The sequence below is a fragment of the Candoia aspera genome, chromosome 2 (genome assembly GCF_035149785.1).
Source record: "Candoia aspera isolate rCanAsp1 chromosome 2, rCanAsp1.hap2, whole genome shotgun sequence".
Lineage (NCBI taxonomy): Eukaryota > Metazoa > Chordata > Lepidosauria > Squamata > Boidae > Candoia > Candoia aspera.
In genome coordinates, this window is record NC_086154.1 from 223,184,734 (window position 1) to 223,199,570 (window position 14,837).

Genomic DNA, 14,837 nt, shown 5'->3' on the forward strand with positions numbered 1-14,837 from the left:
GCATTAAGATGGAACAGAGGGAACTTGGACAGGCTTTCAATATTCTGTTGTTATATCTACGACAATATTGGTGCCAATATTGGAAACATAAATGGGGGCTGGTTGATAATCCTAACTGTGACTGTGGGAACGTCCTGCAAACTTTACATCACATCGCAATGGAATGTCCCCTCAGAAGGTCTCCTGGCTCCTTGCAAGAACTACATCATCTCAAGGGTACTGCTGTCCAATGGCTAAACAATTTAGATATCCGGCCATAGGCTTAGTTACTTTAGTAACTGCTCATACATAATTTATTCATCATTTTATTCATTATTTGTATTGCATGTTTTTAAAATAATTTATTGTCCCAATGTCCTATATTTTATACACTTTTATATACTGTTTTTGCGATTTTTATGCAACAATGCTGCATTCTGCTATGACATACAAAATAAATAAATAAATAAAAGAGCATCCCTGGAATTCTGCATTGTTTGTCTCTTGACTTGGCCTCCCTCAAAGAGCTGACACTAGCAATAATAGACTTCAGTATCTGAAGAGTTTAACCATGGAACCCAAGAGCTTTGGAGAGAACTTCCACACAAATATAATGGGGTTACTAATTTTCAATGTACAGACTAAAAGAAATTATCCTGGAGTGGGCCAGTGTTAAAAGCATCTTTTCAAAAAACAAGAACTTATTAAATTTCAATCCACAAACATACTTCCATAAACAACCCAGAGCTAAATCACTACATCCCAGAGAGATTAATATTTTTCCCAAAACTCATGTCAAACCAAAAGTGAGTTTGAATATAAAAGAAATTTACTCCACAGCAAGCAGGGCTATGAATGTTATTTACTGTATAAAGCAATTCACTGTACCATATCAGAGCCCGAAACTGAATTCTTCTTTGTCTTTTCCCTTTTCCATTTACCTTTTTGAAACAGTTTCTGATGTAGCAAAGGCAAAGTTTGCACATATCTTATGGACTATCTTCTTTCACATAAGCCTACCCATTTCTTTTAATTGCCAGGTAATGCCATGTTCAACATCCCCATTCCCTTCTGGAATGTGGGTATATGTCTGTACCCATAGTCAATTAGATAAACTGTTAGATGCTTTATACATTTCATCTAACAGTGGAGTATATATTTAAAACAGAACAGAGGCAAGGTTTTTTCTAACTCTATTTTATGCTTCTATAAACCAAATATGTAAAGCTCCATATATGTTTCTCTGAATCAAAACTAATGGTTGTGTTCATACACTGCCTGAGCCAACCAATGAATTTTAAAGTTTTTCAGTATATGGTAAATGTCAGGTAAACACTTCTAATGGGAACATTTCTACAGGCTGGATTCCATTTCTTCTTAGACGAAAGGATAATAATACTAACCTACTAAAAGGATAGTAATGAACAAAAGGTTCACAAAGTAAACATGAACCATCACCTGCAAAAAATGCAAATGCAATCTGAAGCTCCATCAGCAGCAACATAGTGTCAAGATAAATCATTCCTCTACCTTGTATTCATCAAATCACATTTTGTATCCATGTCTGGGCATTATATTTTAGGAAGGACACATAGCATTTTAGAGGAGACCAACCAAGATGATAAGGGTTCTAGCAGGAAAAACTTAGAAGGAGGCATTGGGCAAGTTCAGGAGAAGAGAAGAGAAGAGAAGCAGAAGTTAAGCTCTCATTCCCCACACAAAACACAAATCTTGTACATGGAACCAGTGCCTAAAACCAGCCTGCATGGAACTAGTTGCATGATCCTTAGTATCCTGCTTTGTTTCTTGCAAATCCATGCTTAATTTAATTACTAAAAGCTGAAAAAATGCTTAGGAAAGTCTTTTTACATCTTGACATTAGCAGTGGACAATCAACTCTTGTGCATAGCTTCACTCTTGTTTGCAATAAAAGTTCTAATCTAGCTGAACCATGTCTGAAAGTTTTTAGCAAGTCAAGCCAAGGGTCAGGCTTAGCTGTGTAATGTTAGTGAATTTATGATTTATTGTTAAGCCCTGATTTGGTAACCTAACAGCTGGGGGGAGGAGGAACACATATCAGCAAAATACTGAATAAATGATGAATAGATTCCATTAGTCCTTTCTGTGTTAGGACACAACATAAAATATATGGACCTCTGTAATAAGATGTTACCTACTGTGTTGTTTTCTACTTACCAAGGTAAACATACATGTCTACTTCTTTAAAAGAGGATTGTTCTCTTCTTTTAAGGTTCAATACACATAAGGCTGTAACCACTTTATAAAGGTGAGAGCTTTCATATCTATTTCATTTCAAGTAGTGGAGGTAAAGGGTCTTTCCACTGCTTACCTAAGCTTGTCAGTAACAGCTTCTAAAGATGTGTTTAATTCTAACATAACAACAGCTTGGGAATTTAATCCTTCTGTAAGCAGCAGCACCTGAAAGGAAAAAAAAACATACAGAGAATCACTCCCAAAAGCATCTCTGCTTTCTTCTCTCTGAGCAAATATTTTTTTCTGTAAGAAACTGAAAAGAACATTCTGTCATGACATTGGGGAATAGAAGAAGAACATGAGGTATAAATGGGCACAGTGCTGCACCAGCCATACAGTCACAAAACTAAATCCTTCCAAATGTCCAGACTTTACTTCCCCCAATTTTACAGCTAGCATGGCCATTGCTGACACTGTAGACGTTTTTAAATGCATGCCGAAGCTCGGCACCACCACAGAGCACAGGTGCACACAGAGTACATGTACACCAAAGGTCAAATAAACAAAGACAACACTATGCTACAGGTAGTCCTCAACTTATGACCACAATTGGGACCGGAATTTCCATTGTAAGTTGTTGCAGTTGTAAGATGAGTTACCACATGACTGGACCTGATTTTACGACCATTTTTACAGCGGTTGTTAATCAAATCCAACTTCCCCAATAGGCGCTTTTTGCAGGAAAACAGCAAAAAAGTTGGAAAACATGATTGTGTTGCCGCATGACGTTGCAACCACTCATAAGTGCGATCTGGTTGCCAAGTGCCCAAAATCGATCATGTGACATGGGGGGGGGGGGGTGCAATGTTTTGCAACACTCAGAAGTGCTTTACACACCATAAAGCACCCATTACAAAACTGTTGTAACTTCAATCGTTAAACGAAGTATCATAAGTTGAAGGCTACCTATAGTAGCTTTTGCATTTATACAATCACAATAGCTTTAACAATGCTTTTCTGTTCAACACAGTAGTACATACATACGCATCTTTCCAGTACCTGCCTGCAAAATAAAGCACAGCTCAACACTTATAATCCATTCATCTACCTGCCACATCCCTGCTGTTGTACTGGTTAGGCTGGAAAAAATGGGGGGAAGAGGTATAAAACAGCCCAACTGCAGCACTTAGAAGACCTAGAACATAAAATTGAGTTTTGCTCCAACGTCAGAATACTCATAAAATGTGTGTTTTGTTCTGAGCTTAAAATTCTCCAAACACCAATTCTAAGGTCAGAATATCCTGAGATTGAAACATTTTGCCTATCCTTATTTAGATAATCCAAAACACAATTTCAGAAAAGTGCTTTTTAAATTCCCATAGATTGGCAGCTTTCAAATATTTTATATAAAATTAAATGTAGGTGTTTCACAAAGGTATACAGCATTACCTGCCTTTCCAGCTGTAGTGCTTGAGCCTTTAAAAAAGTGACCCGTCTTTCATCAAAACATTTCTTCTTTCCTTCTTCTATAAGCTGTTCATATTGGCTTCTAAAATATAAAATACCTTTCTTAAAATAATTTCAAAGCTCACATAAAGCTGTATTGATCTTTAATACTGCAACTACACTCACTACGGGATGAGGTATCAATATGCAGATGATACCCAATTATACATCTCCATCCCGGGTGAAGTAAGTGATGCTGTGGCCACCCTGAGTGCCTAGGGGCTGTGGGGGCCTGGATGGGGGACAACAGGTTGCGGCTGAACCCAGGGAAGACGGAGTGGCTGTGGATTAACGGCTCCTCAATTTCTGGGAAATTGTCATCTTTAATTATGGAAGGGGTTGCAATGCCCCAGACAGACCCGGTGCGTATCTTGGGAGTCCTCCCGGACTCATGGCTCCTGCTTGAAGAGCAGGTGGCAGCCGTGGCTAGGAGGGCCTTTGTGCAACTTCATGTTGTGCGCCAGTTACGCCCCTTCCTGGGCTGAGAGTCCCTTTGAACAATCACTCATGCCCTGGTTATCTCCCATATAGACTACTGCAATGCACTCTACATGGGGCTACCCTTGAAAAGTATCCGGAAGCTACAGCTGGTGCAAAATGCAGCCGTTCAGGTGATCTTGGGTTTCCCAAGATCAGCACACATCACCCCTTTGCTCCGCAAGCTGCATTGGTTGCCAGTATGCTTCCGGGTCCAATTCAAGGTATTGGTTATCACCTTTAAAGCCCTACATGGCACCGGTCCAGGTTACCTAAGGGACCGTCTCCTCCCCATCACATCAACCCGTCCCACCCGGTCGTGCAGAGAGGGTATGCTACGGATCCCGTCTGCAAGAGAATTCCATCTGGCGGGGTCCAGGAGGCGGGCCTTCTCTGCAATAGCCCCTGCCCTTTGGAATATCCTTCCCCCGGAAGTGAGATTGGCTCCCTCCCTCCTGGACTTTAGGAAACAGCTAAAGACCTGGTTCTGTAATTATGTCTGGGGCGGGAGAGAAAGTAGCCATTCCTGGGGATGGTTAGTTTCTTAAAAGGACCCTGCTCTGCTTGCAAATCATAAAGAACTTCCAGCCATTGAGGTTTTTATTATATTTATTTTATTGTGGATTATAGTGTTTTACAGTTTTATATTTTTATTTATGTTTTATTGTAAACCGCCCAGAGTCCCTTTTGGGAGATGTGCGGTGATAAATTTGATTAATTAATAAATAAATAAACAAACTATAATTTATGGATCTATTTTAATGGATTTGTTAAAAGTGATGTAAAAAGCAGAACACACATTTATTATTGGGTCTCCTCTGAGCTGATCACTCAAAAATCTTACTATTTTTTCTGAAAATTGTCTATATTTTATTGTACAGAAAATAAGCTATTGTCTTGTGGAGCCTAGACTATCTTTAAGAACCTGCTAGTATCTTATCATTTCCTAGCAAAAAGAAATTCCCCATCTTTCTAAAGAAAACATGAGCTACTATACGGAACATAAGTTTGAAGGTTCAAGGAGGTTTTACGGGCTTTGTTCTAGGACTGAAGAACTGAATTTCTGTGGATAAGCATTGGTGTTAGATTTTCTCCAAGCAGGAATGCCAATCACATCAACAATCAACTGAGAATTGCAAGACATGACATTTATTCATCTGTGGGAAAGACAGGAAAAAAATGGCACCAGACTGAATTGCAGTGGTTGTTAATAATGGACTGCATCCCCATGTTGACAGAGAGCAATTGCCTTCTTTAAATAGCTTCATTCTAGTATGCAGTAAAAATTCTTAACTAGCTGAATCTTCTACCATTATTTTCACATCTTAAGTTTTCAATATGCCAAGTCACAGTTTTGAGATAGATAACCAATATGTAGCAATACCTTAAATCTTCTAATTCATTCTTTATTTTCATATTTTCTTCCTGTAATTTCTAAAAAGCAGACCCCAAAGACAGTGTAGATAAATGATAATTGTGGAAAACAGAACTCCATTTATAAAACTTTTAATTTTCCTAATCTAGGACTGTAGTATTTCAAATCTACGCACACTGAATCATAACATCATCTTAAAGTACAACCATAATCAAGAATATTTCACCAAAGAGGCTCAAAGTTATGAATAGACTATTGGAAGTCATTTGTCTTCTTGATGCTTGCTTAACATGATTTGCAATTTCTAGCAAGATGGTTATTAGAGAAACCTTAGTTAATATCATAAATTATTCTCTCAGAGATGATAGGATGCCTCCTTCTTTAAAAGAGGCAACTATTAGTCCTTTTCTTAAGCCAGTATTGGATTCTTCAGACATGGGCAGTTAGAGATTTGTCTCTAACTTCCCATAGCTGGGTAAAATGATTGAAAAGGTGCTTACTGTGTCCCAAATGACACAGATTATCATGAACAATTTGAAATTAATTTCAAGGTGAGCTACAGTATTAAGACTGGTTAGTCACACACAATCTGTGTTGGGGATTATCCAGAAAAGCATACATCTGTTTTTTTGTGATCTTTCAACATTTTTTGCTAACATAAACTATTTGTTTGATTGATTTCTATAACCGCCTGTCTCAGCAAGTGACTCAATGATATCCTGGATTTCTAGAAAATTTTGCTGTGGTTCAATGTCAGCTTTTCAGATAAATAGTGTTTACTTAGATAATGCTACTGCATGAAACAGCAGCTATGATATGATCTCCAATTCTGTATTCAATACTTCTCAATATCTACAGGAAAACACAGAGGGAGATCATCAGGATATACTGATGACATGCCAATCTATTTATCTGTAAAATCATCAAGCCATGGCTACTCGAATGCTTGTTTAATCATGGGCTGAATATGGTATAGTAAATTGAAGCCAAAGACAAGATAGACAAGTTCATTTAGGAGGCCATATGTACAGGAAACAGATCATCCTGTTCTTTGTGGGCTTACACATGACAAGAATAAGTATGCTGTTTGGGGCTGTTTCTGAATCCAGATCTCTGGCAAATCTGCTGAATTGAGCAGACTCTTTCTTGTGGTCACTTTTCTTTAAAAGAAAAAGCCTTAAAATACACATTTTTGAGCATTTTTGGTGGCTATAATTTTTCATTTTTAATATATAATTGAATAATTGCAATTTTATATTTGTATTGTAACCCTGTGAAACTGTTATTTGGAAGAATTGAAAAGTTAAAAGGAAATAAATCCTATTTTAAAAAGTTTTATAAATTCAGATTCTTTAGACAGCACATATACTTTCTAGTTTAAAAAAAAACCAACTCTATTGTTTATGTAATTAGGTGGATTTTTTAAAAAAGATTCCTAATCCTGATCATTTACAACAATTGCATTGGCCTGACTCTTTTAAGCTTATCTTGAATTCTGCAGTGCTAAAATAATGTATTTTGAAGCAGAAAGTTCCAAGCAAGAGAAATAAAGATGTCAGTCCCTATGTTCAATATAAAAATAGTATAGTAACTTGCTTAAATAGCAGGTCTTATTGTGACCCTCTTTAAACTGTGTACACAAATACAACTTTTTTTTTTTAACCTTGTGGTCATTCATGTTCCTAAGGGGGATATAACGTTCATTGTTCTGCTCATCTTCTCTAAGCAGCCAATTATCTTGATATGCCGAACACAGAAACAGATGGTTGCTTGCAGGGTCCTTCGGTTTGGGCTTTCCAACCTATAGCACAAAACCACACCCAAAACTGTATAAGAAAAAAATGAATTTATAAAAACAGACATTTTTTAAAAAGGCAATTTAAAAAGCAGGCAACATTGAATAACATAAACATTATGTTTCATAATTTTTTGATTCTCCAGACTTCCAATTAATCTCGTGCCTCAAATTAAAAGGAACTGCTTATAACCAAATGGTTTCTTATTTTTTCCTACAAGACTTTTAAGACCTTTAAGAAATATGCAAAGCTTAATGTTTGTAAAAAAAAAAAATCACATTGCATCAATTAAGGTATGCATGCCCATTATTTGGAATGCACATACAATAATAGCCATCTTTTGCTTAAAACACCCCCCCCCCAAATAGTACACATTTTTATGAAATACCATGATTACACCTTACTTATCTCACCAATGGTTAAAATGTTTAGTAGTGAGTAAAGTAAACACAGTATAGAGATACATTTTGCAGTCTAGCCCTTTTCACCTAACTTTATAAAATAAAACTAGAAACACAGTTTTAAGTGAGATCCTATTGAGGGCACTTTACTGGGCACTTAAAAGGATATGATTACAAAATCTTAAATTTCACACTTTCACTAATAATTGCCATTTCATTTCTTTTCATAGAACTCAATTCTTACATTGAAATAAAGGAAGACCAACCTAAATCAGTGGGACTTCTAAGTAATGACACTTAAATTCTAATGCACAAACAATACATTTGACTCTGTTGTAGGTAATGATGAGGGAGGATTACAGACTACAGTGAGCAAGGCTCTATTAACCACCATAACAAATGAATTCAGAACAAGCCTCTGCAGCGTAATTGTATAATTGCTTTCCCATGTGAAACACATTATGTCTATCTAATTCTTTCCAAAGGCCTTATTTTTAAGTCATCCTGCAGCTTGAGAAATAGATAAATAGCAGCCATATGCCTGTCTGCAGAAACTTTGAATGATTTACTCTGACTAAATACATGAAAACAGCATGCTCCCCACTGCAAGATTTCAGAGGTGGAACAGGATTAGGCTGAACAAGGAAGGCTATATATATGCAGGGAAGAAAAAGTTATTTTACTTGAAGTATTGCTCTAAATTAGTAGGTTTCAACCTGAATTCCTAAAAAAAAAAAATGAAGAATTCTAAATGTACAACATTTCAAATTCATATGTGGATAGGCTTCCCCATTGTAGTTGCCTACACCAATGTGTAAATGTCCAAGCTTTGGATCCACTATCCAATGCCCATCAAAAAGGAGGGCAGTCAGGAATGCTCCAATAATCACATGAAACTCACCAATTTTATTATGATAACTGAATACACACAAATAGTTTGTTTTACAAAACAACACGCACTTCAGTGTGTTTAATTGTCAATTTAAAGCATTTTTCTCAGTAGTAACATCTCATTCAATATTTTTTTCAAAAGCATAGCATTTTGATCTTGCAGTCATAAATGCAGTAATTTTTTAAAAAATATTTCTTCTAGCAAAATCCCAGATCAATGTTGTCTGCTAAAGTATCATCTTTTGCATAGAAAAGTGATGTGCTGCCCTGTAGAGGCACACAAAACTTTTATTGATGCTAATAAGATTATAGAATGACCAATTTGTTTCTTAAAAAATGAAGGTAACACAAAGTACTTGAAAAGTGTTTTTTTTAAATACCAGTCTCTTTCAAGAGGAAATAGGTCAACCGAATTATAATTCTCTTTCAAATATTATTCTAAGTATACTGCATTAGTTTCCTTCTACAAAATACAACAAAAGCAAACCAGTGACAAAGTAATTATTTTTAGATACAACTTCTTGCACCTTTATGGTATCCTGATTTGGGCAGACAGATTTAGAAGGTTGGAAAAATATCAAGGACCCATCAATAAAATAAATGTAACTTGCCTAAGAAATCTGAGTACAAAACAGCACAATTGATGTGATATTTTATCTGATTCTCCATTATCCTGTATTGGGCCCAGCAGGGTAGTATCCCTGAAGTGGCTGTGTCAGTGGGTAGTGTTGAGCAGAACACACGGAATGCAACATAACATGCAAAATAACTGGTTTTAACAGGCCTCTAGACTCTACAAAATGCCTTAATTTATCTATGTGGTTAAATCATGGAGGTATCTGTACATGTTGGTTCAGCAAAATTAGATTTTTTTTTCTATTCATTGATAATTGCCCACTTTTAATTAAAGTGTTTATTCTCTGCAAATGAAATGAAAAAATAAATATATCCTAAATAAAAATGCACCTACATTCTCAGGAATAGTTTCAATCATAGTTTGCCAAAACTGTGATTTTATTGTCATTACATATTAAGCAGAATACATATATTTAAATGAACTGAAATGTATTTACATGCCACTTTTAATAATACTGAATGATGCGTTTTAATAGCTCCAAATCATTTTTGGCATTTATGCAAAATTTCCCAGCTTAGCTAAATCTAAGTCCATGATTACTGACATTACAATTTGTTCAATTCATACAAATTACACATTTTCAAAATAGGATTTTATGAGTAAATACAAAGAGGCCTGACTGGAGTCAAGCATCTTTGTATTTACATATAAAATCCTATTTTGTGAATCAAAAGAAATCCAATTATGGAGTTATGTATATGTAAAAAAAACCCCTATTTTCTTTAAAAGTCATATATAAGCCTTCAGCTAAGGATTGTTACCTTGTCATGGTGCTGGAGCTTGAGCACCTCAATGATGCCATGAGCTAAACCGTGAAGGGCCACCCAAGACAGGAAGGTCATGACAGAGAGGTCAGACTAAATGCGATCCCTGGGGAAGGTAATGGCAACCCACCTCAGTATTCTTGCCGTGAAAACTAAATGGATCAGAGATATCTCGGTATACCATCAGAAGATAAGACCCCCAGGTCGGAAGATGGTCAAAATGCTACTGGGGAGGAACAGAGGATGAGTTCAACTAGGCCCAGACATGACACAGATAGCTCAAAGCCGAAAGGACGGCTAGCGGCCGACGGTGCTGGTGGTGAACAGCGAATCCGATGTTCTAAGGATCAACACGCCATTGGAACCTGGAATGTAAGATCTATGAGCCAGGGAAAATTGGATGTGGTTATTGGTGAGATGTCAAGGTTAAAGATAGACATTTTGGGTGTCAGTGAACTGAAATGGACTGGAATGGGCCACTTCACATCAAAAGACCACCAGATCTACTACTGTAAACAAGAGGACCACAGAAGAAATGGAGTAGCCTTCATAATTAATAGTCAAGTGGCTAAAGCAGTGCTTGGATACAATCCAAAAAACGATAGAATGATCTCAATTCGAATTCAGGGCAAGCCATCTAACATCACAGTGATCCAAATATACACCCCAACCACAGATGCTGAAGAAGCTGAAGTAGAGCAGTTCTATGAGGATCTGCAGCACCTACTGGACAACACGCCTAAAAGAGATGTTATTTTCATCACAGGAGACTGGAATGCTAAGGTGGGCAGTCAAATGACACCTGGAATTACAGGTAAGCATGACCTGGGAGAACAAAACGAAGCAGGACATAGGCTGATAGAATTTTGCCAAGACAACTCACTCTGCATAACAAACACTCTCTTCCAACAACCTAAGAGACGGCTTTATACGTGGACTTCCCCAGACGGACAACACCGAAATCAGATTGACTACATCCTTTGCAGCCAAAGGTGGCGGACGTCTATACAGTCGGTAAAAACAAGACCTGGAGCTGACTGTAGTTCAGATCACGGACTTCTTCTTGCACAATTTAGGATCAGACTCAAGAGATTAGGGAAGACCCACAGATCAGCTAGATATGAGCTCACTAATATTCCTAAGGGATATGCAGTGGAGGTGAAGAATCGATTTAAGGGACTGGACTTAGTAGATAGGGTCCCGGAAGAACTATGGACAGAAGTTCTCAACATTGTTCAGGAGGCGGCAACAAAATACATCCCAAAGAAAGAGAAAACCAAGAAGGCAAAATGGCTGTCTGCTGAGACACTAGAGGTAGCCCAAGAAAGAAGGAAAGCAAAAGGCAACAGTGATAGGGGGAGATATGCCCAATTAAATGCAAAATTCCAGAGGTTAGCCAGAAGAGATAAGGAATTATTTTTAAACAAGCAATGCGCGGAAATGGAAGAAGACAATAGAATAGGAAGGACAAGAGACCTCTTCCAGAAAATTAGAAACATCGGAGGTAAATTCCAGGCAAAAATGGGTATGATCAAAAACAAAGATGGCAAGGACCTAACAGAAGAAGAAGAGATCAAGAAAAGGTGGCAAGAATATACAGAAGACCTGTATAGGAAGGATAACAATATCGGGGAGAGCTTTGACGGTGTGGTCAGGGAGCTAGAGCCAGACATCCTGAAGAGTGAGGTTGAGTGGGCCTTAAGAAGCATTGCTAATAACAAGGCAGCAGGAGACAATGGCATCCCATCTGAACTGTTCAAAATCTTGCAAGATGATGCTGTCAAGGTAATGCATGCTATATGCCAGCAAATTTGGAAAACACAAGAATGGCCATCAGATTGGAAAAAATCAATTTATATCCCCATACCAAAAAAGGGAAACACTAAAGAATGTTCAAACCATCGAACAGTGGCACTCATTTCACATGCCAGTAAGGTAATGCTCAAGATCCTGCAAGGTAGACTTCAGCAATTCATGGAGCGAGAATTGCCAGATGTACAAGCTGGGTTTAGAAAAGGCAGAGGAACTAGGGACCAAATTGCCAATATCTGCTGGATAATGGGAAAAGCCAGGGAGTTTCAGAAAAACATCTATTTCTGTTTTGTTGACTATTCTAAAGCCTTTGACTGTGTGGACCATAACAAATTGTGGCAAGTTCTTAGCGGTATGGGGATACCAAGTCATCTTGTATGCCTCCTGAAGAATCTGTATAATGACCAAGTAGCAACAGTAAGAACAGACCATGGAACAACGGACTGGTTTAAGATTGGGAAAGGAGTACGGCAGGGCTGTATACTCTCACCCTACCTATTCAACTTGTATGCAGAACACATCATGCGACATGCTGAGCTTGAGGAATCCAAGGCTGGAGTTAACATCGCTGGAAGAAACATTAACCGTCGCAGATATGCAGATGATACCACTTTGATGGCTGAAAGCAAAGAGGAACTGAGGAGCCTTATGATGAAGGTGAAAGAAGAAAGTGCAAAAGCTGGCTTGCAGCTAAACCTCAAAAAAACCAAGATTATGGCAACCAGCTTGACTGATAACTGGCAAATAGAGGGAGAAAATGTAGAAGCAGTGAAAGACTGTATTTCTAGGTGCGAAGATCACTGCAGATGCTCACTGCAGTCAGGAATCAGAAGATGCTTAATCCTTGGGAGAAGAGCAATGACCAATCTCGATAAAATAGTGAAGAGCAGAGACATCACACTGACAACAAAGGCCCGCATAGTTAAAGCAATGGTGTTCCCCGTAGTAACATATGGCTGCGAGAGCTGGACCATAAGGAAGGCTGAGAGAAGGAAGATCGATGCTTTGGAACTGTGGTGTTGGAGGAAAATTCTGAGAGTGCCTTGGACTGCAAGAAGATCAAACCAGTCCATCCTCCAGGAAATAAAGCCAGACTGCTCACTTGAGGTAATAATATTAAAGACAAAACTGAAATACTTCGGCCGCATAATGGGAAGACAGGACACCCTGGAGAAGATGCTGATGCTAGGGAGAGTGGAAGGCAAAAGGAAGAGGGTCCGACCAAGGGCAAGATGGATGGATGATATTGTCATGAGTAATGATGGTGAGCAGGAGGGGGCCTCTATCCAGGGGGGAAAACGCATGCGTAGTACTGAGGAATTAAGCAGCCATTCAAAGAGACACAGATCAGGCCCGCCTTAGCTTTTGGGGTTTATATGTCTGGGTTTTTCCCACGCTTATTCAGTTTGTTAGGATTCTGTTTATGTAGCAGTAATAAACACTAGAGAACTACTCCTCGTCTCAGTGTGTGTCTCACTGTTAGGACAGATATTCTAGAGGTGATGGATTCGTCCCTGGGGAAGCTGGGTGTGTTGACGACCAACAGGAAACTCTGGCGTGGGCTGGTCCATGAAGTCACGAAGAGTCGGAAGCGACTAAACGAATAAACAACAATATAAGCACCATTTGTTTGTATCAGGAATATCTGTATCATGTATCTTGCACCTAAAAAATCTGAAGATCTTTGAGCACAGGCAAGACAGCTAATATGTTAGAACTGTATCTGAATCCCTTGCATTGAACAGAATATTTATTTATTTAACAATATCTGTAACCCATGCCAATCAAAATACTCTGGTGGAGTTCAACAAAGGTGAACAATAGGCCTGTCATACAAGACACTGAGGCATAGAAGACACTGAGGCAGTGTTTTACATCCCTACTGAAAGCAACAGTATCTGCACCAAAACACAATGATGTAAAAATGATGACATGCTCCGAGTCATAACATAAATGTCATTCTTATGTCCTTGAATCCCAATGTAAATAGTCACATGACTATGTCACTTGCTCCTCCCACCCCCCTCTAGGGAAAGCCCACACTTGAAAGGCACTTCAACTGAGCTAGAAAACCTAATCACCTTAATATACACTGTTTGACCTGATGCCCCTCAGATGCCCTAGAACTGTCATAATTCCCCAAAAGCACAGCTGAAAACTGCAGATGGAAATCATGGGAACTGAAGAATAATACAATATATTGGGAGGGAATCAAATAGGAAAAACCTATTCTCATTTGGGCTGGTAGAAAAGAGGGTCCATAGACAGCCAAGAGGTAGTGAAAATCAGTTCTCTGCACACGCCCAGAAACTCTCTTCTCTATTCCTTCTTTGCTTTTCCAACGATTAGCAAGAAGGGTTGAAACAGAACCAGCCCTATCTATTGGCTCAAAGGCCTTTTTCCAGATTTCAATGTTTTGAAGTCCTGAAAAACACCACTCGGCTTGAACTCTCCCCGAAGCCCCAACCTAAAAAATTTTCTCTCCGAGCACAGTTCACACGAGCTGATGGAAGTGAGAGAGAAGATGGAGGGAGGGTGCCACAGCGACTGACGCAAAGCTCCATCTGAATGTAGTCGATCTTCTACCGCCCCATCGTCTTGCTGGGTGGGAAGCACCATCTCCCTGCGGTCGTTACCTTAGCTGCTGTCCGAGGCAAAGGAACGGGCCGATCACTTCGGCTGTTCATGATGCTCACGGGAGCCACAGGGGGCGAGCCTTGCTTCGATTGCTTCCTCTCGCACGACGCGTTTCCCCAGCAACTGACCCTGCCAGATACTTACGACAGACCCCGCAAATCTGAAGAAACCAAAAGATTTCCTAGGGAGATGTAAATATTTCCGTAAAGTTGTTATTATTCTTCGTATTATGGCCCGAGGGTTATGTTGTCTTGGTAGAAATATTGGGGACGACCCTACTCGCACATTTACATAGCTGTTAGGATCTGAAACGAATACCCGCCTCTAAAAACATGGAGAGGAGGCGTG

General features: G+C 38.8%; 1 protein-coding gene across 1 annotated transcript in view; it reads right to left on the reverse strand.

Annotated features, from left to right (window-relative positions):
• LOC134491557 (uncharacterized) overlaps positions 1 to 14,616 on the reverse strand; it is a 50,778-nt gene extending 36,162 nt beyond the window's left edge. The window contains exons 1-5 of the mRNA XM_063295396.1: positions 14,489 to 14,616; positions 7,215 to 7,352; positions 5,561 to 5,610; positions 3,643 to 3,742; positions 2,330 to 2,418 (exon numbers count right to left, since the gene is read on the reverse strand). Coding sequence (XP_063151466.1) covers positions 2,330 to 2,418; positions 3,643 to 3,742; positions 5,561 to 5,610; positions 7,215 to 7,352; positions 14,489 to 14,539 — 428 coding nt within the window. The 5' untranslated portion in view covers positions 14,540 to 14,616. The remainder of the gene's footprint in view (positions 1 to 2,329; positions 2,419 to 3,642; positions 3,743 to 5,560; positions 5,611 to 7,214; positions 7,353 to 14,488) is intronic.
• Positions 14,617 to 14,837: the final 221 nt, after the last annotated feature.